At 42.2% G+C, this 25,302-nt stretch overlaps 1 protein-coding gene across 1 annotated transcript; it reads right to left on the reverse strand.

Annotated features, from left to right (window-relative positions):
• Nucleotides 1–443: 443 nt before the first annotated feature.
• med6 (mediator complex subunit 6) lies at nucleotides 444–23,471 on the reverse strand. Its single transcript, XM_043698132.2, has 8 exons — nucleotides 23,375–23,471; nucleotides 11,316–11,475; nucleotides 9,518–9,609; nucleotides 6,690–6,772; nucleotides 4,861–4,969; nucleotides 2,729–2,844; nucleotides 2,007–2,034; nucleotides 444–1,909 (listed from the first exon to the last, which is right to left on the reverse strand). The coding sequence occupies exons 1-8, from the start codon at nucleotides 23,394–23,396 to the stop codon at nucleotides 1,779–1,781; spliced, it is 741 nt and encodes a 246-aa protein (XP_043554067.1). The 5' UTR covers nucleotides 23,397–23,471; the 3' UTR covers nucleotides 444–1,778.
• Nucleotides 23,472–25,302: the final 1,831 nt, after the last annotated feature.

Below are 25,302 nucleotides of genomic sequence, written 5' to 3' on the forward strand. Positions count from 1 at the left end.
GTTTTCCCCATTGTAGAAGCACCATTCTGATGAAGGGTCATTTAGACCCAAAACATTAGCTTGTTCTCTCTCCGTGGAAGCCACCTGACCCAATGTGATTTCCAGTGATTTTTTTGCTTCCTGTTTTGCCATTGTAAAGTGAAGAGAAGACACCGCCTATCCATTTAAACAACAATCAGTGCCTATCAAAAAATAAGCTCAGCATTTGTGCTTTTGGCTTATCAATCCATCCCACTCACAACTAAGGAGATATTTTGGTTCTGATGAATGAACAAGGATCACAATTTTCCACACTGCCCCAAGCTTTTTTCCGAGACTCCTTCCACCTTCGATCTGTCCAATTCCTTCCAAATGAATCTGCAGTACTCTTGATTTTGTGTGCAACGTCACAGGATGTCAACAAGTTCACTCTTAAATATCCTTAAAAATAAAATCTGTACAAAACAATTTCAGACTTCTTTATTCATTGATACAAAAAATTGTATTTTGTATTCTACTTCCAATACCAGACAGGCAGACCTTTAGTTACACTATTTTAAAATTATGTTTATTTAAACTTAAAGATCAAATCATTTCTAAATTACTCCTTTTGGGATCCTACTCACTAATTCCACTCCACTCTCCTTACACAGTAAAGGACTTTGCAAAGGGTACAAACTTCAAGCAGTGAATTGCATGGGACTGAGCCAGTTAAATGGAAGCTATTGTACAACTTTACCTTTACAAATTTTCCACTTTGAGGTTCTGGAAGTCCTGTCTCCTGCTGAAATAAAGTTGTTCAGGTCTTCGTAACCACACAACACCTGTTTCATTTTTCTCAACAGATAATTGCACTCTGAATTTCAAAGCGCAGCCCTTGGCTGATTCGATTCCCACTTTGCATATGAACTCAGGAATGGATTCTAGCATAAGCTGCAAGACCATCACGATCTTCCCAAAGTTCATTCCGACACACTAACTAAATGCCAAATGTGGAAGGTTTTTGCTTTACGCTTCTCCAAAAGCTGCTTTTACCAAGTAAGGCATCAGGTGGGGAGCTGTTGGCCCTTTGATTCTTAATAATCTATATCTTTACAATACAACACAATGAATTGCTAAGATGCACACTGCAATAGCTCTTGCATTCACACTTCCAAGTAATACGTTCCTAATCTCAGTCAGATGGAAAGCGGCACTGCATCATTATCACAGTGGGCAGAATAATCTACAAATAAAACAACATCGCTGGGTATCAATATACAAAAATCAGTAGCTATTGATCAGTAGCAAGTAAATCTTGCTTATAAATGGCCACCAGATCACAACTTTGCTGGAATAGTGTCCATGTATTTTGATGAGATTCCAATTTCTACTGCCCATGGATATCCATTGGTTAAAGAATGGTGTCATGGGATAATAACAACCATGTACAATAAACCATCTTTTACACTAATTTCCTCAATATTATAAGCATCAGAAGTCTCAACACTTAGTCTGAGCTTTATCCTTTTATACTGTAATTCTTAAAATTACGACTGCACATCTTTTTACCAATTCCTCTTTGTATCCACTGAAGCAGGACGTTCTGCAGAAAATGTCTGAAGCAACAAGAAAAGACGCAGTCTTGGCACTGGACAGAGATTGAGAACTGAAAGGATTAAGCATCTCCTGGAGATGAACCCATTTCATGCTTGACATATAAAAATAAAAAGCACAAAAAAAAAATCACATCTATACAAAATCAAGTCCAAAGGTTCAATGGCTCACAACAATTGAGCCAGAGAGTTAGCAAAGTCTCTTCATTGGAGTCTCATTCGTTTCTCAGGGGGGGCCTTGGTGCTTGAGCTCTGCTGAGAGTTCTTTGTGGAGTCTTTTTCCTCCTGTTTGATGGTCTCGGTTGTTGGCTCGGCTTCTTTCTTCACTTGCTCCACTGAAAAGCAGAAATATAAACATGGAAATGTTTGCAGTCAAAGTATTAGGCGAGAAGTTTGATCGGAATTAGCTTGATTCAGGATAAAAATACTCACCTGGCACAGGCTTGTCTCCAGATTTGGGCTGAAAATGAAACCAACAGGCAATATAAGGAACACTTCGGGACATCCACGCAACAAAGAAAATTCAAGTTCTGACACTGCTTCGTTCAGTAGTTACAATGGTATACTGAAATTGCTGCCACATTTTTGTTGTAGATGTAAATAAGATAAAAAGAAATAATGGGGAAAAATCACCTCTATGTTTACACTGCAACTAACAAGATCTCTTTCACCACCCCTCAAAGGAAAATTCAAATGATCAGGTTAGATGTATGAATGAAATTATTCAAACCCACACTCTTTGGGAGTAGCACATAAAACCTGCATGACATTTGCTTTTTTGTTGAAAGCTTATAACCTTAGTCTGTTTAGAATAATGACAAACTTTTGTTTTTAAAATCAAGGCAGGTTCAGATCCCATTAAAGCCAAATTGGAACTATTAAGTTGCAAAGTGACAGATTGTGTTGGCTCTTGAAATGAGACTTGTAAATGGGTGCTACCCCTAAACCTCTCAAAGTGTATAATGGTCAGTCAATCTATGGCACTGGATAGCTCAGTGAAATCCATCCTTGCCCATTATAAGATCTAAACCTTTCACTTTCTCAATGTCTTGTGGAATTAAAAAAAAAACTTCAGTACTACCTTCTATATCTAAACTGTTTGATTTAAATTACTTATTTGAAACAAAGGAACATAGCAAGTTACAGATAATTACCTGAATAAACTTGGGCTGGAATTTTTGCCGAATATCCAGGAGCAACATATCCACTCTCTGACGCTGGAACAACGAACTTGGTTCCTCCTTCTTTTTAGATTTTGGCTTTACTTTATCTGGACAGGATGAAGAGAAAGAGTTGAAATGAAAAGATGGTTAGAAGGTAATTTGTTTCCGAAAGGAGTCGAATGCTTTTGCTGGATGTAAGTTAATAAACTTGATCCCTCTTAGAGGTATTGCATAACCAATTTCACTATCACAGAAAGTTCCTTTCTGCTACTCAGGCACTTTGTTGAACTTGAAAGGTAGGCCACAGGAACTCGGCCTTTCACTTCATAAGCGAAGCTATGGTGTATTCTTGAGATAGAAAATGTTGCAAAAGTTTTAATCATTTGCATTTATTAACACTCACATGTCACTTCTCACCAATTTACAAGTCCCACTTCAAGAAGGAAAATATTTAGTGAAAATACCATTTTAGAACCAAGATGCAAGAAGCTCGCTCTCTCATTACGTGGATTTGGCATGATGTAGAATGTAATTCTGGACAAGGAAATTCTGTTGGCCAATGGGTAGCCATCTGTTTTTTTGGCCAAAACTGAAAATGAGCCCAAAATATTATAAACTTACCAGCCAGGAATCTGAACTCCATTTACGCACAGAGGTGCTGGGTGCAAAGATGATGACTTTGCTTCCAACTGTGTGGAGTTATTCTGAGATCAGTGGTTGCAGAGTGCACCTAACAAACAATGCACTGTTTTGCTGACTGCAAATTGCATCACACTTGGCAGTAAATGGCTCTATCTGCTACATTTGTCACATGGCTGTTAGTGTCAACGTCCTGAACTTCACCGCAATAACAATAATTAAATGGAGCAGGTCAGTGATCTGCTATAGGGCTCAGTATTCAGACAATCAATTGGGCCATTAATTTACAAAACAGACACCAACTTGAAAAGCCATCTAGATTTGTGTAAATCACTAAAAAAAAAAGTAAGATCCTGTTTGCTGTTAACAGGAAGGATCACAGAATCTGGATGTTCTGTTAATTGTTTCAGCCGAGAGAGAGAAATCAGACAGATTTTCACATTTGCTTTTCTTATTGAGGTGTACTCAGGTCACTGTTTCATGGCATTATAAAAGCAGTGATTGTCATTCATAACCTTTCAAGACAATCCCTACTAGCTCACTGACCTGATGCAGTAATATAATTTGCAGAAATTTTAGAGTGTCTGACATCTTCTTTACCCCCTTCTTTAAAAAATCATTCTCAGGAGATAATTCTCTGTCAAGACTGGCATTTATTGCCACTCCCTCATTATCTGAACAGAATATTCAATAGCTACAGTCTTGCGGTGTAGGTATATCTACAGTGCTATTAGTAAGGGACTTCTGGGATTTTGCCATTCTTTGCTGCAGTTGAGATGCTGCACCTTAAAGGGTTTTTAAGAATCAATGACATTGCTGAGAGACTGGAGCCACATATAGGTCAGAGAGTAAGAGTGGTCCATTACCTTCTGTAAATAGTGAAGCAATTTTTAAAAATAATCTAATACCTTCGAGGTCATTTGCTTTTAAAACATTGATTAACATCAAATTAAATTGTCAAATTACTACAGAGGGATTGAAACCCTCAATCCCTCAACTGTTTCTCATTTATCACTTTGGATTGCTTGTATCATAATATAAAACTTTACTACAGACCTTCTGATGGAGTGAATTTGCTTTTGTGAAATAAAGCATAGGTGATGTAAGGCCTTTATTTGTTGCTGGCTCTCTGAATACGCTCATTATACATGTGCATAGTTTCTTTGGGAGTGGACAAACAGCAGAATTTAAGCAGGGTCATGGTTTCCCCGGATACTTCAAACTGAATGAGAAATTGATCCACTATGCAGTCACAACGTAGTGGCATCAGTCCACTTCTAACATTCTCTTATACAATCTCTAAAATTCTCTAGCTTATGACAAAGATTTGCTGAGACAATATACAAAACAGGAGGGTCCTGCATCCACAGCTGAGTGCTCCATGTCAGGTTATGTTTTTCCAGCTGACAGTATATTATTTTGTGGAAGTGGCCATCTTTAGAAGGATTTAGCAAACTCCATGGTATTACCATACTGGAACTCACCCCTCTCATCTTGATCCTTGAAATGCCACCAATATCCTTTGGAAGGATGGTATCGGCAATAAGACATGGCTTCGTCAAATGCAGACTGAACTGCATGTATTGCTGTCAGCTAGTTTGGGTACAGGGAAATAAAAGCAATGCATCAGTTGCCACATCGCCAGTAATGCACTATTCTTTTCACAGTGCCTGAAAAGAAATGCCGACTTGAAAGGAAACTGAGATTTGCACATGGGCCAGAGTGTTACACAGCATTGAAATGAGCATGTCTAGATGCAGGGTGTAGTTCAACACCATTACACAGAGATTTATGCAGTATTCTAATTACACAAGTACCAACACATTTCAGTTCTCAAAACATTTGTTAAACTGAGAGAATATCTGTACATGCCAGAAGCAAATGTGGCAATCGTGCAGACTGCACAATTCCATAATGCTATTAATAATGGGTTCAAAAGATTCATGGAAGCAACCTGGTCCACATGCCATGCATCCAAGATTGCTAAGGTGCTGGCCACAACCCTTTAATTCTCTTCAGAGAACTTGCTTTTAGGGGTATAGAGTAAAGTCTTGCAATTTGCAATGATCAAAACTTGGAGGTATAGTAAACTTTAAGGAAGATAGCGACCAACATCAAGAGAACATACAGAGGTTGATGGGAAGGGTGGACATATGGCAGATTAAATATAGTGTTACAAACTGAGGTGACACATTTTGATAGCAAGAATGCAGACAATTATAATTACTAAATATACATTGCGCAGTATTTAAAGAACGCAAAGACCTTGAGAATGTTTTCTGTACAAACCTTTGAAAGTGGCATGATGAGTTAATGAGCAATTAATCAAGCATATGGCATTCCCCACTTTATAATTAGAAACACAGAGAACCATGAAGTATGTTAGTTCTGGCCCAGCTTGAGCACTATGTCCACTTCTGGCTGCCACATCTTAGAAAGGTTTTGAAGGCTTTGGCAAGGTGACAGTAGATTAAGTAGAATGATTCTAGGGATGAGGGATTACATCTATATGGCTGGACTGCAGAGCCTAGGGTTATTCTTTTTAGAATAAAGAACACTAAGAGGAGATTTGATAGAATTGTTTAAAAATCATGAATTATAAAGTTAGAGTACACAAAGAGAAACTCTCCAACGGTTAAAGGATCAATAAACAGAGGGCACAAACTTCACGCCACTGACTAAATATCTGAAGGGACATGAGGAAAAACCCTATTTATGAAAAGTGTTAGGATTTAGAATTCACTCTTAACAGGAGAGTGAACGCAAACTCAATAATAACCTTCAAAAATGGATTAGATAAACACTTGAAGGAGGAAAAGTGCAGAGCTATAAGGAAAGAAAATGAGAGTAGGACTAAAAGAATTACCCTTTAGAAGAACCAGGACAGACTCAACAGTCCAAATGTCACCCTCCTGTATTATTGCATTCCATGATTTGTTTGTAAAGCTTTAATGAAATGGCTGCATTTAAACCTGACGTTAGTCTTCTCTCTCAATTTAATGCCTTTTTCGACAAGTGAATCAGCAACACAAAATGTAACACGTTACACAATATCTCTCTATTTTCACTGTTGTGCACAATGCAACTACACTGGAGGGACAGAAGAAAAGGCATTTTGTTCTTTTCTTTCTTGCAGACAAGGCAGGCTACAAAAAAAGCTAATTTGTACTACATGTATAATAAATTAAACTGGCTCCCCAGGTTAAGTGTTCTCAGCAACCTCATCAATGTTCACTTATTCAAAATAAATTATTTTTGATTGAGACATACCACTGAAAAGCAATGAAAAAACACATGAAGCGAAGTCACCCACCATTCTAGAGTTTATTACTGATCCCAAATCAGGCGCTTGATACACCACTCCAGCAATGATATAATAGTCAGCCAAAGGAGTAACTAGAAGAGGGAATACAATTAGCACAAAGAATTAATCTTAAATTAGAGATTAATTATTCTTTATCCTTAAAATAAATTATGTCTGAATATGATTTGGAAAGTGGTTAACCCTCATTAATTTGACCTTGCAGAATTTTCTCCAATTGTTTGACATTGGGCTGTGTAGATCACAATTTCTCTATTTTAGTTTTCTCCCGTACATTAAATAATCTCAACTTCAAAGGTGATAGGCAGTCTTAATACAACTTAGGGTTGAGAAGGGTTCTGCTCTATGGCTCTTCTTTATAATGTGTGCAAATCAGATGAAGAGTGGATTATAACTTGTTGAGATGCCTTTGTAGTTGAAGAGTCTGACTGATTAGCACTGTCCTGACAGAATAGACACTTGGGTAAGGCACTGAGGATAATTGACGCTGCTCAAACGATTGCCTTAAGACAAGATGACATCCATGGCATGAAACAAACCTAGCAAATCACTACTGAGAAGGTGGAGCAGCATAAATTAAGTCAGGCACTTGGAATAGCCATCGGTAAAATGGTTCAATATGGAACAATTACTGGAATTTTGGCAGCACCAGTTGGATCCCAACCTTAGATATATTTTATAAATCAATCTTTTTCCAAGCTATTCATTAACTGTATCTAAATATCAAAACAGACTTGTATTTTTATGATACATTAACACGTCTTCTACAAAATTTCAAGGCACCTTGCTTACAATCGAGATACAGTGATTTATTGGAGATAACATGGAAGGCAGTCTGCATAAAACAAAGTCCCCAAAGCAGCAACAAAATGAAGAAACATCTTTGCTAATGTTGCAAAATAGTGCTGTGCCATCTCAATATCCACACAAACACCACCACAGCAGGTAGATGGGCTAAGAATTTATTCTGAAGCCTAAGAATTGCACAGTCACTAAGCAGCTATCTCACTTGTGTGACTGAGTGACAAACTGGATTGTTCTTACAGGGGACCTAAACCCTCCATCTTCTGATACAGACACAATGGACCAAAAGGCCTCCTTCCATTCTGCATCAAATGATGATTCTCTTAATGCAGGTTATGGATTCAAATACTATTCCAGAGGCTTCAGATTTGCATTGCACTAGTGATCTTTGAGAAGATTTGTAGGTTTTGGATGTAGGTTTGCTCACTGAGCTGGAAGGTTCATTTTCAGATGTTTCATCACTATACTAGGCAACAGCTTCAGTGACCCTCCGAGTGAAGCACTGGTGGTGTAGCCCACTTTCTATTTATATACTTGAGTTTCCTAGGTTTGGTGATGTAATTTCCTGTGGTGGCATCCCAAAAAAGAACAGGAAATAACATCACCATAGGAAATGTCGTCACCATAGGAAATGACATCACTAACCCTAGGAAACTCAAACATATAAATAGAAAACAGGCTCCACCACCAGTGCTTCATTCGGGGGCCTCACTGACTGTGTGGAGTTTGCACGTTCTCCCCGTGTCTGCGTGGGTTTCCTCCGGGTGCTCCGGTTTCCTCCCACAGTCACAAAGATGTGCAGTCAGGTGAATTGGCCATGCTAAATTGCCCTTAGTGTTAGATAATAAGGGGTAAATGTAGGGGTATGGGTGTGGACTTGTTGGGCCGAAGGGCCTGTTTCCACACTGTAAGTAATCTAATCTAATCTAATCTAACCTAATCTAATCTAATCTAATCTGTAAGTAATCTAATCTAATCTAAGCAGTTGAACCATTCAGTTGGTGAATGGTGACTTAGGAGATACTAAGATCTTTCATCAGTTTGTTTTTCGACATTGACCTTATTTTGATGAGATTTGGAAAGCATTTATTCCTGGACATTGACAGTTAGGAACAGGCAAAAATCAGGGTTTACATCGCAAGTTACAAACATTAAATACAAAGATTTGTGTGGCACCGTGGCTTTATTGATTAAAGCGCCTGTCCAATAAACAGGAGATCCTGGGTTCAAACTCTGTTTTATGGCAGCACGGTGGCTCAGTGGTTAGCACTGCTGCCTCACAGTGCCAGGGACTTGAGTTAAACTCCTGTCTCAGATGACTGTCTGTGTGGAGTTTGCATATTCTCCCCATGTCCGCGTGCGTTTGCTCAGGGTGCTCTGGTTTCCTCCAATAACTTAAAGATGTGCAGGTCAAGTGAAATGGCCACGCTAAACTGCCCATAGTGTTATGTGCATTGGTCAGGGTTAAATATAGGGTAGGGGAATGGGTCTGGGTAGGTTACTCGTCAGTGGGTTGGTGTGGACTTGTTGGGCCGAAGGGCCTGTTTCCATGTTGTAGGGAATCTAATCTAATCTAATAATTAGCAAAACCATACAAAACACAATGCAGAGCAGCCACACAGAACAAATTACTTGCGGGGTGAGTGGTGGAAAATGCTGCAACCACTATTTGTTCCTTCATCTGTATGAGCTCTTTTATATAAAATTCAAATATCAGTCAATGCTACAGCTTTGGACTTCACATCTTAATTTTTATCATCTGACATCAAAACCTGAATACACCTCTGCTGCAATGTTTTGTACTTTCTGTTAACATTCCCAAAGTAGCCCAGTATAGCTTGAATAAAAACAAACTATTTTGGAATAGTCAAATGGACAAAGAAGTTTGGAATGAAACTTTATCAAAACTTCATAAATGTAACAATGTTCTCAGCAGTGGTCCGTGAAGCACTGCAACTCTGGTCTTTAACCAAACTGAAGTCACAACTGCCTTCTCTGATACAGCTAGGTCTTACCTTGAGTTGGAGAGTATCTATGCTGCTTCCGAATTATATATAGTATGGGCTCCTGAGCATGTAGTAGAATGTATTCCAAGCCAGTCATGTTGCTGCATCACAACAAGAGTAAATGATTAGTGAAACTTTTACCATCAATATCAATTCTAAAGCAGAACCAATGTTGGAATTAGTACACAGCTTCACAGACAACCCCTGAATGCAGTAACTACATCATCACTAAAAGAATCAGAATGGTGACTGCAGAGAACTCTATATGATGTGTAATGACCATGTCAGAGAATTGTAAGAGATGTTCAACTTGCCTCACTCTCTTGTCTTTTCCCCACAGCCCTGTAAATGTCTTCCCTTTGATTTAATTGTGGATGTCACTTTTGAAGGCCATCATTGAATCTGCCCCCATCACACTTTCAGGCAATGTACTGCAGGTCCTAACCACTTGCTAAGTAAGAAGAATGGTACCCATGTTATCACTGATTTAAGGTGTTTGTCAAAAATACCAGAAAAGTCCTCTGGTTCTTGATATCTATTCAGTCTGGAATGCTCAAGATTAGAGGTATCACTAACAAAATTCTTCAATCTTCTCTAAGCAGTACAGTTGCAAATTTCCCCAACATTATAGACATTCCACTATCACAAAATACATGTATTTACCATTATTTTCAGTCACTCAGCCTACCCCATATCCATGGTGCCACTGTTACTTTTATTCCATGGGTCACAATTTTGTTGACAATCTTATGTGGCAGTTTACCAAAAACCTCTTTTATAAATCTTTGTTCACCACATCAACTGCATCACCCTCATTAACTTGTTTGAGTTTTTTTTTGCTGACTAAGAGGGGTAAACACAATTTTTTTTTTAAAAAACAAATCTGTGCTGGATTTCCATACTTAATTCGCCTTATCCATGTGACTGTTAACTCTGTCCCAGATTGTTTCTAAAAGCTTTCCCACCACTGAGATTAAACTTATCGAATCAGATTTATCCTTACACAGTTTTATTGTATAAGTGTTTAATATTTGTAAACTCCACAGATCTCTGGAACCATCCCACATATCTAAAGAAGGATTAAAATGCTTCTGCAATTTCTATCCTTACCTCCCTCAACATTCACAGATGCGCCCATCAGCTAGTCCTTGGCATTTGTTTTTGAAAAGGTACATCCTGTCTTTCCAATAATCCCTCTTTATCCATTTTTAGTTCAGTCAGCCTACCTCCTCCTTTATTACAACCTAGGCAGCATCCTGCTCTTTGGTAAAAATAGATGCAAAACCTTAAAACCTCAGCCAGTGTGTGTAATTTCCTTTTTCGGTCCCTATGTGGCCCCAATCATCCTTTAAGCATGATTTTACTAAGAGAAGCAAAGTGAAAAACTACGACAGAGATCAAAAGAAAAACATGAATTGATGGATTTGAATGTAAAAAGTACAGAAAATTAAGAATAATAGAGATCTTAATATAGAAAATTGCAGTTCTTAATATCGAAACTTTTGGATAAATTCTTAAATGAGGACTTTACACCTGTGGCTATTAAATCAAAATCAACCTGGCCTTACTGAAGGGGTAATAATTTCACAATCAAAAGCCCTGACTTCTACTTGGTCTAGAACTACTAACCATATTGTCTTATTGCCATCATATATCATCAAGTTGAATGTCTAGTCAATCTACAACAGAGTATGAATGAATTAACTTCAAAAATCATCAATGAATAGAAAATAGACTTGGATATTACACTGCCATTCCAGGAAAATGACTGCATTTTAGGCTGTACTGATTATCAAGCAATACGTACTGCAAATGTTCCAAGCTGAGACGTTGCATTTTGACCACCTCATTATTGCAAGTGCGGTCATAAAATGGGTTGCTTCTTTCAGAGAAGTAGTCAAGCACATTTCCTGGATTTAAGATTGGAATCCAAGCACTGTCCACCCACGAGATCCCCAGGAGGTTATCTTAAGAAATAGGATGAAATGAATACAAGAGAAATTTTTTTAAAATGTTAATTGGAATAATTCTTTCAGAATGCAAAGTGGACAAAACACAAATATTGTCACACAGCTTTAACTAAATGCACTTGCAGAGATAGCTAGGTATCATAAAAAAAAGCCAGTGAATTTTTCCCATCTGCCATCTTCTGAATGTCTTACGAGGTGATCATTCACACAGCATCAATTATCCTCCAATGGCTTACCAAGTGTCCATTCTGTAAGTGTCTACCTGGACAGTGCCAATCAGTCAGGCTGTTCAACTTCAAGTTCTAATCCTCTCTTCATCTGATTTGCACACATTTAAACAAGAGCCAATATAGTGGGAACCCTGCCTGAATTTCCCTCTCTCAACCCCAAGTCATACCACCTTCAAGATTGAGATTATTTAATGCACAGAAGGAAATTCAAACAGAGATACCACAATCTACACAACCCAATGTTAGACTGTTGGAGAAAATTCTGAAGGAGAAAATTAATTTTCTCTTGAACAGGCAAGGTTTGATCAGAGATAATCAGTACAGCTTTGTCAGAGACAAGTCATTTAAACAAATTCAAACTTTTCAAGGGTTGATCAGGTGTGTACAAGAGGGCAGTGCAATTGTTATAATTTATATGGATTTCAGCAAAGCTTTTGACAAAGACTCATGTAGGAGACTGATAAAGAAGATAAAATTGGGATCCAGGGTAAATTGGCTTAGTGGTTGGAGATAAAAAGTGATTATAGAAGTAAAATAAAATAAGGAACTGCTGATACCGGAGATCTGAAACAAATAAAAGCAGAAATTGCTGGAAACTCAGCAGTTCTGACAGCAAATGTGGACAGAAAACAGAACTAACGTTAAGTCCAGTGATTCTGGCTCAGAAGGGTGGAGAGAGAAGACTGATTGGCTGACTGGAGACTCGGGTCCAATGGCACAATACAAGGATCAGTGTTGAGTCCAAGCTGTTTGTGATAATACATAAACAATATATATAAGAATGTGGGAGAGATGATAAGTAAATTTGTGGATGAAGTGAAGATTGGCTGGGTGGTAGACAGTGAGAAAGAACATCTTAGGTTACACCAAAAGACATAGGAGCAGAAGTTAGGCCATTCAGCCCATTGAGTCAGCTCTGCCATTCAATCATGGCTGATAAGCTTCTTAAAACCATTCTCCCTGTAACCCGTATCCAGCACGATGTAGACGGATTCATCAGATGAGCAGATCAGTGACAGGTGGAATTTTAACCATGAACATTGTGAAGTGATACACTTTGTAGGAAGTAGCTAGATAAGGGAATACTTAATGAATGGACCAGGGTGTTCAGAGGAACACAGGGATCTCGAGGCCCACAGATCTCTGAAGGTGACAGGGCAGGCTAGTGTGGCAGTTAAGAAAGCATATGGGACACTTGCTGTTATCAGTCCGGAAGGTTACGTTGGAACTTTGATTAAGCCACAGCTGGAGTACTGTGTATAGTTCTTATCACCACACCACAGGAAGGATACAAATGCACGGAGGGGTCCAGAGGAGATTTGCCAAGATATTCTTTGTGTTACAGTATTTTAGCTGGATAGGCTCAGGTTATTTTCCTTAGAGCAGAGAATGCTGAAGGGAACCCGACTGAGGTGCTTAAGATCGTAAGGGGCAAGGACGGGGTGAAGACGAAGCATCTGTTTCCCTTAATTTGAAAGGTAGTGAAGGGGTATCATTTAAAGGGAAGGGCAGGAAGTTTAGAGGGAATTTAAGGAGAATCTATTTCACCCAGAGGGTGATGGGAATCTGGCATGCACTGCCTGGGTGGGCAGTAGAGGCAGGACCATTTAAAAAAACACATGGATGAACACTCGATGTCATAATATTCAAGGCCATGGGCCAAGTACTGGAAAATGGGATTTGTGCAGACGGGTCAACAGAGGCTTGATGGGCTAAAAGCCCTCTGCATGATTCCATGAAATAAAGGCAATGTATTCACTAACTGAACTATATGGAGTCTTAACACAATTATTTCCACTTTTCTCCCCAGTTACATCTATAAAGATCCACTCTAGCACTGCAAACGCTTCAAACCTTATATTCTGTATTGAAACTCACTCAATTTTGACTCTGGTCTACTGGACACCACCATCTCTGTCTTATCATCTGTGCAATTGTTTCTAGTTTTGACTCCTACTTTTCAGACATGTTCAGATAAACATGAACAAGCTTACCGTCCAGTGCAGTAGTAACGGAGCGTTGCACAAACTGAACTGCAATCTTTCAGATGAGATGTTAAACTGAGGCCTGGCCTCCTGGGCCTTCTCAAATAAACGTTTTTAAAAAAATCAAATGACACTATTTGAAAGAGGAAATTTCTTTCAGGGAACCAGACCAGTAGTAGTCAGTTTGTCAATATCAAGAAATCAAATGATCTGATCACTGTTCTATTGCTGCTGTTGAGATATTGCCAAATAGATGTTGACTGTTAAATTACTGACAGGACAACAGTTACCAACACATTAAACATATTTCATTTACTGAATAGGCTTTGAACTGTTCTGGCATCATGAATGTTGTCTCACAAAACCTCAGCAATAACCTGCCTCCCAAAAGTCTCTGTCCATCCAACATCTTACCATCACACTATAAAACTTCCATTAATACTTATCTACTGAGAATCAGTCTAAGCCTTTTCATAAGTTCAAGGCTTGGTACGTATTTATTTAAATTGCTTGATAAAACGGCTATTCTTCTTATTCATTTCTGCATTGGTAAGGAAACTCCACCAGTTCAACACTGAGTTAGCCAAGTTTCTTTAACCAAACTCCCTCCAAAAAAAATAAAAATCCAATCTGATCACATGAAGACATACTTATACTCTATCATCCAATACACCGCAGCAAAATCATGACAGATGTTGCAATATATTCAAACAGGCACAACAAATGTCAACAATCAATGTTTCATTCTCCAAATGCTCTGTCCATTTTCACTTCCTTTCTAAATGTAGGAAGCCCTTTCTCTCAAATTCTGAAATGGGGAACATTTTAACAGACAATAACGATACATATGTTGGAATCTGTAAAAATAGGACAGATAAATGGAAACCGACATGGAATTGTTCATGGCAAATTGTGTTTGAACGTAGGTTTGCTCACTGAACTGGAAGGTTCATTTCCAGACTACTAGGTAACATCTTCAGTGGGCCTCCGGGTGAAGCACTGCTGATAATTCCTGCTTTCTATTTATACGTTTGGGTTTCTTTGTGTTGGTGATGTCATTCCCTGTTCTTTTTCTCAGGGGGTGGTAGATGAAGTCTAACTCAATGTGTTTGTTGATAGACTTCTGGTTGGAATGCCATGTTTCTAGGAATTCTCGTGCGTGTCTCTTTTTGGCTTGTCCTAGGATGGATGTGTTGTCCCAATCGAAGTGGTGTCCTTCCTCATCTGCATGTAAGGATACTAGTGAGAGAGGGTCATGTCGTTTTGTGGCTAGTTGATGTTCATGTATCCTGGTGGCTAGTTTTCTGCCTGTTTGTCCAATGCAGTGTTTGTTACAGTTCTTACACTGTATTTTGTGTATTTTTTAGATTACGTTCAGTGTGGAAACAGCCCTTTGGCCCAACAGGTCCACACCGACCCGCCGAAGCGCAACCCACCCAGACCCATTCCCCTACATTTACCCTTTCATCTAACACTACGGACAATTTAGCATGGCCAATTCACCTAACCTGCACATTTTTGGATTGTGGGAGAAACCGGAGCACCCGGAGGAAACCCACGCAGACACGGGGAGAATGTGCAATCTCCACACAGTCAGTCGCCTGAGGTGGGAATTGAACCCGGGTCTCTCGCGCTGTGATGCAACAGTGATAACCACTGTGCCACCCATATTAGTTTTGTTTATTGTCTGTATAGGGTCTTTCAAGTCCATTAGCTGCTGTTTTAGTGTGTTGGTGGGTTTGTGGGCTACCATGATGCCAAGGAGGTATTCTTACTAGTATCCTTACATACAAAGGAGGAAGGACACCACTTCTGTTGGGACAACACATCCACCCTAGGACAAGCCAAACAGAGACACGCATGAGAATTCCTAGAAGCATGGCACTCCAACCAGAACTCTATCAACAAACACTTCGAGTTGGACCCCATCTACCACCCCCTGAGAAAAAGAACTGGAAATGACATCACCACAAGAAATGATGTCACCAACCCAAAGAAACCCAAACATATAAATAGAAAGCAGGAATTTTCAACAGTGCTTCGCCTGGAGGCCTACTGAAGATGTCACTTTGTAGGATGACAAAACGTCTATAAATGAACCTTCCAGCTCAGCGAACAAACTACATCCAGAACCTCAACTTGAGCTACAAATCTTCTGAAAACTCACTAAAATTGTGTTTGAGTTTCAATGAAGTAACAGTGAGGGTATAGTTGATGTTGTGAGATAATGCAAAGTCATAAACAGCCTAGATCAACCTCAAATGATGGGCAGATATAGAAATGGAATAAACGGTTAATGTCCACTCCAAACTTCATTAACTTCTGTCTTTCCAATATTTAGTTGAAGGAAATTTCTACTCACTACTGTAAATATCAAACCACAGGTAGAATGATCAAGAAGGGCAATGCTGAGGTAAATTTGGGTGCAGATTCCATACAAGTGGAAACACTGTTTTCAGATGTTGTCTCTGAGTGCAAAATGCAATCAAGAAAGAGGAGGGGACAGAGGATACATCCTTGGGGTTCCAGAGGTACCAACGCAGGATGAAAAGTTATTGCAACTGATTTTCCTAAGAATCAACTGAGTATATGGTCTCAACCATCTGGACAAAAGATGAGAGAAGTTGATGAGGTTAGCAGCATCAAAAACTGCAAGGCCAAAAAGGTTGAAAAGCAATAGTTAGAGTCACGTTGGAGGTCAATCTGCAGCTTCAGTAAGATCTATTTCAAAAATGCAAACTTGATTAGAGGGATTCAAACATGGAGATGTAAAGATGGCCACAGATTTGGAAAGTAAAACAGAAGCACACTTGAAAGGATCACACAACACAGGTTATAGTCCAACAGGTTTATTTGACAGTATAAGCTTTCGGAGTGCTGCTCCTTCGTCAGGTAGCTAGTGGGGCAGGTACATAGGACACAGAATTTGTAAGTAAAAGATCAAAGTGGGATACAACTGATGCAATGTATTTGGCTAACCTAGATGCTGTTAAGTATTTAATCATTTAGAATGGGGATGCAGGTTTTGATTGACGAATATGTAAATCCCAGAACAGAACATAGAACAATACAGCACAGAACAGGCCCTTCGGCCCACGATGTTGTGCCGAACATTTGTCCTAGCTTAAGCACCCATCCATGTACCTATCCAATTGCCGCTTAAAGGTTACCAATGATTCTGACTCTGCCACTCCCACAGGCAGCGCATTCCATGCCCCAACCACTCTTTGGGTAAAGAACCTACCCCTGACATCCCCCCTATATCTTCCACCCTTCACCTTAAATTTATGTCCCCTTGTAACACTCTGTTGTACCCGGGGAAAAAGTTTCTGACTGTCTACTCTATCTATTCCTCTGATCATCTTAAAAACCTCTATCAAGTCACCCCTCATCCTTCGCCGTTCCAATGAGAAAAGTCCTAGCACTCTCAACCTATCCTTGTACGACCTATTCTCAATTCCAGGCAACATCCTGGTAAATCTTCTCTGCACCCTCTCCAAAGCTTCCACATCTTTCCTAAAGTGAGGCGACCACAACTGCACACAGTACTCCAAATGTGGCCTAACCAAGGTCCTGTACAGTTGCAACATCACTTCACGACTCTTGAATTCAATCCCTCTGCTAATGAACGCTAATACACCATAGGCCTTCTTACAAGCTCTATCCACCTGAGTGGCAACTTTCAAAGATCTATGAACATAGACCCCAAGATCCCTCTGCTCCTCCACCTTACTAAGAACCCTACTGTTAACCCTGTATTCCGCATTCTTATCTGTCCTTCCAAAACGGACAACCTCACACTTGACAGGGTTGAACTCCATCTGCCACTCCTCAGCCCAGCTCTGCATCATATCTAAGTCCCTTTGCAGCCGACAACAGCCCTCCTCACTGTCCACAACTCCACCAATCTTCGTATCATCTGCAAATTTACTGACCCACCCTTCGACTCCCTCTTCCAAGTCATTATAAAAATTACAAACAGCAGAGGACCCAGAACTGATCCCTGCGGAACTCCACTTGTAACTGGGCTCCAGGCTGAATATTTACCATCTACCACCACTCTCTGACTTCGACCGGTTAGCCAGTTTTCTATCCAACTGGCCAAATTTCCCTCTATCCCATGCCTCGTGACTTTCCGCATAAGCCTACCATGGGGAACCTTATCAAATGCCTTACTAAAATCCATGTACACTACATCCACTGCTCTACCCTCATCCACATGCTTGGTCACCTCAAAGAATTCAATAAGACTTGTAAGGCAAGACCTACCCCTCACAAATCCGTGCTGGCTGTCCCTAATCAAGCAGTGTCTTTCCAGATACTCATAAATCCTATCCCTCAGTACCCTTTCCATTACTTTGCCTACCACCGAAGTAAGACTAACTGGCCTGTAATTCCCGGGGTTATCCCTATTCCCTTCTTTGAACAGGGGCACAACATTCGCCACTCTCCAGTCCCCTGGTACCACTCCGGTTGACAGTGAAGACGCAAAGATCATTGCCAACAGCTCTGCAATTTCCTCTCTTGCTTCCCACATAATCCTAGGATATATCCCGTCAGGCCCGGGGGACTTGTCTATCCTCAAGTTGTTCAAAATGCCCAACACATCTTCCTTCCTAACAAGTATCTCTTCTAGCTTACCAGTCCATTTCATACTCTCCTCTTCAACAATACGGTCCCTCTCGTTTGTAAATACTGAAGAAAAGTACTCATTCACGACCTCTCCTATCTCTTCCGACTCAATACACAGAATCCCATTACTGTCCTTGATCGGACCTACCCTCGTTCTCATCATTCTCATGTTTCTCACATACGCATAAAAGGCTTGGGGTTATCCTTGATCCTATCCGCAAAAGATTTGTCATGCCCTCTCTTAGCTCTCCTAATCCCGTACTTCAGGTCCCTTCTGGCTATCCTGTATCCCTCCAACGCTCTGTCTGAACCTTGTTTCCTCAACCTTATGTAACCTCCTTCTTCCTCTTTACAAGATACTCAACCTCACTCGTCAACCAAGGTTTCCTCACACGACCATCTCTTCCCTGCCTGACAGGTACATACATATCAAAGACACGTCGTATCTGTTCCTTGAAAATGTTCCACATTTCCACGACATCCTTCCCTGACAGCCTATGCTCCCAACTTATGCTCCTCAGATCCTGTCTTACAGCATCGTATTTACCCTTCCCCCAATTGTAAAACCTGCCCTGTTGCATGCACCTATCTCTCTCCATAACCAAGGTGAAAGTCACAGAATTGTGGTCACCATCACCAAAATGTTCACCCACTAACAAGCCCATCACTTGTCCCGGTACGCTACCAAGTACCAAATCCAATATGGCCTCCCCTCTGGTCGGACAATCTACATACTGAGTTAGAAAAGCTTCCTGGACACACTGCACAAACACCGCCCCATCCAATCTACTTGATCGAAAGAGCTTCCAATCAATATTTGGGAAGTTGAAATCGCCCATGACTACTACCCTGTGGCTTCTGCACCTTTCCAAAATCTGTTTCCCAATCTGTTTCTCCACATCTCTGCTGCTATTGGGGGGCCTATAGTAAACACCCAACAAGGTGACTGCTCCTTTCCTATTTCTGACTTCAGCCCATACTACCTCCAAAGGCAGATCCCCCTCGAACTGCCTTTCTGCAGCCGTTATACCATTTCTAATTAGCAATGCCACCTCCCCCCCCCCCCCCCCCAATCTTACTGAAACATCTGTAACCAGGAACCTCCAACAACCATTCCTGTCCCTCTTCTATCCACGTTTCCGTGATGGCCACAACATCGTAGTCCCAGGTTACGATCCACGCCTGAAGTTCACCCACCTTATTTCTGATACTCTTTGCATTGAAGTATACACACTTGAATCCATCTGTGTCCGCAAGTATTCCCTGTCAGTGCTACCTTCTCCACAGCCTCCCTACATTCTTGGACATCCTGACAAACAGCTAGCCTACTTGCTGGACTACAAGTCCAGATCCCATCCCCCTGCCAAATTAGTTTAAACCCCTCCCCCCCCCCACCCAAAGAGTGCTAGCAAACCTACCTCCCAGGATATTGGTGCCCTTCTGGTTCAGGTGAAAAAGTCACAGTCCTGAGATAACTTAAGGGTTTATCAGAGGATTAAAAGAAGGTGATTAAAGACTTAACAGCCACCTAGGTTTATCTAATACATTGCATCAGTTGTATGACACTTTGATCTTTTACTTATAAATTCTGTGTTCTATGTACCTGACAAAGCAGCAGCAGCGCTCCAAAAGCTTGTATTCTCAAATAAACCTGCTGGACTATAACTTTGCTCAATTTTAACTTTGATTTTTAACTTTGCTCAGCCCACTCCAATACCAGCACCTCCACATAATTGGAAAGGAACGAGAAGTTAGGCACAGAATGAAAGTTTGTAAGGATCCAGGAGTCACAAGCTGATTTTTAAATGAGAAGAGTGACAATGGCAAATTTAAAGGTGATGGGGCAGTACCAGAGAAGAGAAAATCTTGAATAACATTGGGACTGAGAAGGAAAATTGGGTGGTAATCAGATTACCAGGAACAACAATACCAGGAGTGGGGCTTCTGGACAAGATGAGCTGAGACAGTTAAATAGAAAAGCTAGGAGAGAAGTTAGGGAGAGGCGTAAGTACAGGATCGGAAGGCTGGGAGATCCTTAGAACAAAACATCAAGAGATAAAGAGTCTTGCAGATTCTGCCAATTATAATAAATGGTACAAAGGCAAGCTGTGCAGATAAAATGAACAAAAATGAAACTTGGTATATAAGCTAATAAAGACACGAACAGGGGTAGGCTCCTTGTTAAGATACAATTCTAATGCTCAAAGTAATAAACATGCAGAGGCAAGCAAAACAAAAAAAAACCATGACAATAGCCTGGATTTTTGGCACTGGACATATGCTTTGTTCGCTCCTCCGCAGCACAGTCAGGGCACCCAGCCTCCAGGAGGGAGACACCCAGAGACACACTCACTTCTGCTTTCCCCAACTCCAGGTCAGAGACACTGTGACTGGTGTGAGACTCAAGGATCCACTGATGGGTCCACTGCTTTTAGTCATTTATATAAATGATTTAGATGTGAACATAGGAGGTATAATTAGAAGGTTTACAGATGACACCAAAATTGGAGGTGTAGTGGACAGCGAAGAAGGTTACCTCAGAGTAACCTGGGGTGGGGGAGTCCAGAACTATAGGGCATAGGTGTGGAGTGAGAGGGGCAAGATTTTAAAAGGGATCTAAGGGGCAATATTTTCCACGCAGAGGGTGGTGCATATATGGAAAGAGCTGCCAGAGGATGAGGCTGGTACAATTACAGCATTTAAAAGGCATCTGGATGGGTATATGACTAGGGAGGGTTTAAAGGGATATGGGACGAGATTACAGTCATAGTGATAGAGATGTACAGCATTGAAACAAACCCTTCGGTCCAACCCGTCCATGTCGACCAGACATCCCAAACCAATCTCGTCCCACCTGCCAGCATCCGGCCCATATCTCTCTAAACCCTTCCTATTCATATACCCACCCAGGTGCCTTTTAAATGTTGCAATTGTACCAGCCTCCACCACTTCCTCTGGCAGCTCATTCCATATATGTAACACCCTGTGTGTGAAAAAGTTGCCCCTTAGGTCTCTTTTATATCTTTGCCCTCTCACCCTAACCCTATGTCCTCTAGTTCTGGACTCCCCAAACCCAGGGAAAAGACTTTGTCTATTTATCCTACCCATGACCCTCATAATTTTGTAAACCTCTATAAGGTCACCCCTCAGCCTCTGACACTACAGGGAAAACAGCCCCAGCCTGCTCAGCCTCTCCCTATAGCTCAAATCTCCCAACGTTGGCAACATCCTTGTAAATCTTTTCTGAACCCTTTCACAACAGCTTTCCGATTGGAAGACCAGAATTGCACGTAATACTCCAACAGTGGCCTAACCAATGTCCTGTACAGACGCAATATGACCTCCCAACTCCTGTACTCAATACTCTGACCAATAAAGGAAAGCATTTCAAACGCCTTCTTCATTATCCTATCTACCTGTGACTCCACGTTCAAGGAGTTATGAACCTGCACTCCAAGGTCTCTTTGTTCAGCAACACTCCCTAGGTCCTTACCATTAAGTGTATAAGTCCTGCTAAGATTTGCTTTCCAAAAATGCAGCACTTGGCATTTATCTGAATTAAACTCCATCGGCCACTTCTCAGCCCATTGGCCCATCTGGTCAAGATTCTGTTGTCATTTGAGGTAACAGATAACAACACTCCAATTTTCCAATTGGAGGTGTCCACTACACCTCCAATTTTGGTGTCATCTGCAAACTTACTAACTGTACCTCTTATGCTCGCATCCAAATTAATTATGTAAACGACAAAAAGTAGAGGACCCAGCACTGATCCTTGTGGAGATTAATGTAGAATATCTGGCTGGCATGATGAGTTGGACTGAAGCATCTGTTTCCATGCTGTACATTTCTATAACTCTCACCTCTGCTTCCGTCTACCACCTCTTCCCGAATCGAGATGCCCTACCTCCGCCTACCCCCCCAGAATGGAGACACCCTCATCTCAGTCTTCGCCTACCCCCCAGAATGGAGACACCCTCATCTCAGTCTTCCCCCTCCCCTGAATGGAGACACCCTCGCCTCCCCCCTCCCCTGAATGGAGACACCCTCTCCTCCCCCCTCCCCTGAATGGAGACACCCTCTCCTCCCCCCTCCCCTGAATGGAGACACCCTCTCCTCCCCCGAATGGAGACACCCTCTCCTCCCCCCTCCCCTGAATGGAGACACCCTCGCCTCCCCCCTCCCCTGAATGGAGACACCCTCGCCTCCCCCCTCCCCTGAATGGAGACACCCTCGCCTCCCCCCTCCCCTGAATGGAGACACCCTCGCCTCCCCCCTCCCCTGAATGGAGACACCCTCGCCTCCCCCCTCCCCTGAATGGAGACACCCTCGCCTCCCCCCTCCCCTGAATGGAGACACCCTCGCCTCCCCCCTCCCCTGAATGGAGACACCCTCGCCTCCCCCCTCCCCTGAATGGAGACACCCTCGCCTCCCCCCTCCCCTGAATGGAGACACCCTCGCCTCCCCCCTCCCCTGAATGGAGACACCCTCGCCTCCCCCCTCCCCTGAATGGAGACACCCTCGCCTCCCCCCTCCCCTGAATGGAGACACCCTCGCCTCCCCCCTCCCCTGAATGGAGACACCCTCGCCTCCCCCCTCCCCTGAATGGAGACACCCTCTCCTCCCCCCTCCCCTGAATGGAGACACCCTCGCCTCCCCCCTCCCCTGAATGGAGACACCCTCGCCTTCCCAACCCCCCACAAATGGAGACATCCTCACCTTGACCTTCCCCACCCCTCCAAAGGAGGCACCCTCACCTCCGCCTTTCCTACTCCCCTCCCCCAATAGAGACATCCTCACCTCTGTCTACCACGCCCCTCCCCCAAACGGAGACAACCTCGCCTTCCCCTCCCTCGAATGGAGGCACCCTCACCATCGTCTATTACCATGTCCTGAATGGAGACACCTCCACCTCCACCACCCACCCAAATGGAGACACCCCCATCCACTCCTCCACAATGACCTCCCCCATGGAAAGACCCTCGCCTCCCATCTCCGTTCCCATGCCCCCCCCCTGGGGGTACCCCCGCCGAATGGAGACACTCTCACCTCTGCTGTCAACCGTCGCCATGTCCGCCCGTTGCCGCCGCGCGCGCACACACGCAACGCGTCGCCAGCCCGTGGCGCAGCCTGATGACGTCAGTCCCGACCCTGCCTGGGGCTCGGACGCGGGTCGCCGTGTCCTCCCGGACAGTGGAGGGGGCGGAGGGGAGGTGGGCATGTGGTAAAACCTGCGGTGAGGCTGCAGGCTGAATGTTTACCGCACTTTGGCCGGTGTTTTTTTTTTAAAATGTTCTTCCCCACCCACACACATATATAAATTATGACAGGTGCAGCCTGCCCATAGCCTTTCTGCCCTCCCCTCACTCGGAGCCTGTGGTTCGACAAGTTGACGCTCATTTGGTCTCTTGAGACCTTTAAGCGGCGCTCGTCCACCCCCAGGACCTCAGGAGTATAACCACCTGATGAAGGAGTAGTGCTCTGAAAGCTCCCAATTTAACCTGTTGGACTATAACCTGGTGTCGTGTGATTTTTAACTTTGTGCACCCCAGTCCAACACCGGCAGCTCCAAATCATGTACTGTATAAATCTAGTCCCATTTGCCAGCGTTTCGCCTGTATCCTTCTAAACCCTTACTATTCATCTAACCAGCCAGATGCCTTTTAAATGTTGATCTTACCAGCCTCCACTACTTCCTCTGGGCAAAAACAAGGACTGCAGATGCTGGAAACCAGATTCTAAATTACAGTGGTGCTGGAAAAGCACAGCAATTCAGGCAGCGTCCAAGGAGCAGGAAAATCAACGTTTCGGGAAAAAGCTATTCCTGATGAAGAGCTTTTGCCCGAAACGTCGATTTTCCTGCTCCTCGGATGCTGCCTGAACTGCTGTGCTTTTCCAGCACCACTCTAATCTAGAATCCACTACTTCCTCTGGCAGCTCATTTCATACACGTACTATGCTCTGCATGAAACAAGTTGCCTCTTGGGTCCCACTTAAACCTTTCCCCTCTAATGTTAAACCTATGCCCTTTAGTTTTGGACTCTTCCATTCCCAGGGTAAAGACCTTGCCTATTTACCCTATCCATGCTCCTCATGATTTTATAAAACCCCTATAAGGTCACCCCTCAGCCTCCGATGCTCCAGGTAAAATAGCCCCAGTCTATTCTGACTTGAGTTCTGGAATTTTGCATCAAAGGGCTGGCATCCCATTCTCTGCTTGTGCAGGCCATCCATCGCTTAATAGCTGGAAATTGGTGGGGCAGGGGGAGCTGGCAAGTCACCATTGCCACCTGTACAATTTGGCCCCAGGTGTGACAAACTGCAACCTCAGGGTTCCATGTTGATTTGCCCATGTTCTGAACATCCATAAATTCTGATCAGATTCAGAGAGATAATGGTGATGAATGCTGACAAGTTGTCATCGCCACTGTTCCAAAAAATTCAAGAACAAAGTGTCAAAGGAAACTTAAAGAAAAAACCTTCATAGCGTCATTGGACTTTTCCTTCATCCTCACTTCTGAGGGTTAGGCCGTGGCCTTCAATCAAGATTAGGGTGGTGCTCGAAATGCACAGCAGGTCAGGCAGCATCCGAGGAGCAGGAAAATCGACGTTTCAGACAAAAGCCCTTCCTCAGGAATGCTTTGCAATGTTGTAAATACTGTTCAATTGAAGGTATCATGCTGAATTATACCAGCAGAGGGACTCTGCAAGCAGAAGTAGAAAGTAAGAAACTTTGAATATAGGAACCATGTTGTTTGTGTTCTTTTAATTCTTCTCTATCACAGGCTATTTCTATTCCTGAGAATTTCACATTAGTGATAAGAATAATCCAAATATGAAGGCATGTATCTTTTGGAAATGTCTTGCCTCATGTCTGCTGAGAAAAATGTTGCCTAAAACATTTAAAGCTTCAGGGTTAGAAAATTAAGCTGTTTTAAAGCTACACAGACTTAGAAGAGTGAAGCAGGAAAGCTTTC

The sequence above is a fragment of the Chiloscyllium plagiosum genome, unplaced genomic scaffold (assembly GCF_037043375.1).
Source record: "Chiloscyllium plagiosum isolate Xiang-an unplaced genomic scaffold, Cpla_swu_hap1 HiC_scaffold_8, whole genome shotgun sequence".
NCBI lineage: Eukaryota > Metazoa > Chordata > Chondrichthyes > Orectolobiformes > Hemiscylliidae > Chiloscyllium > Chiloscyllium plagiosum.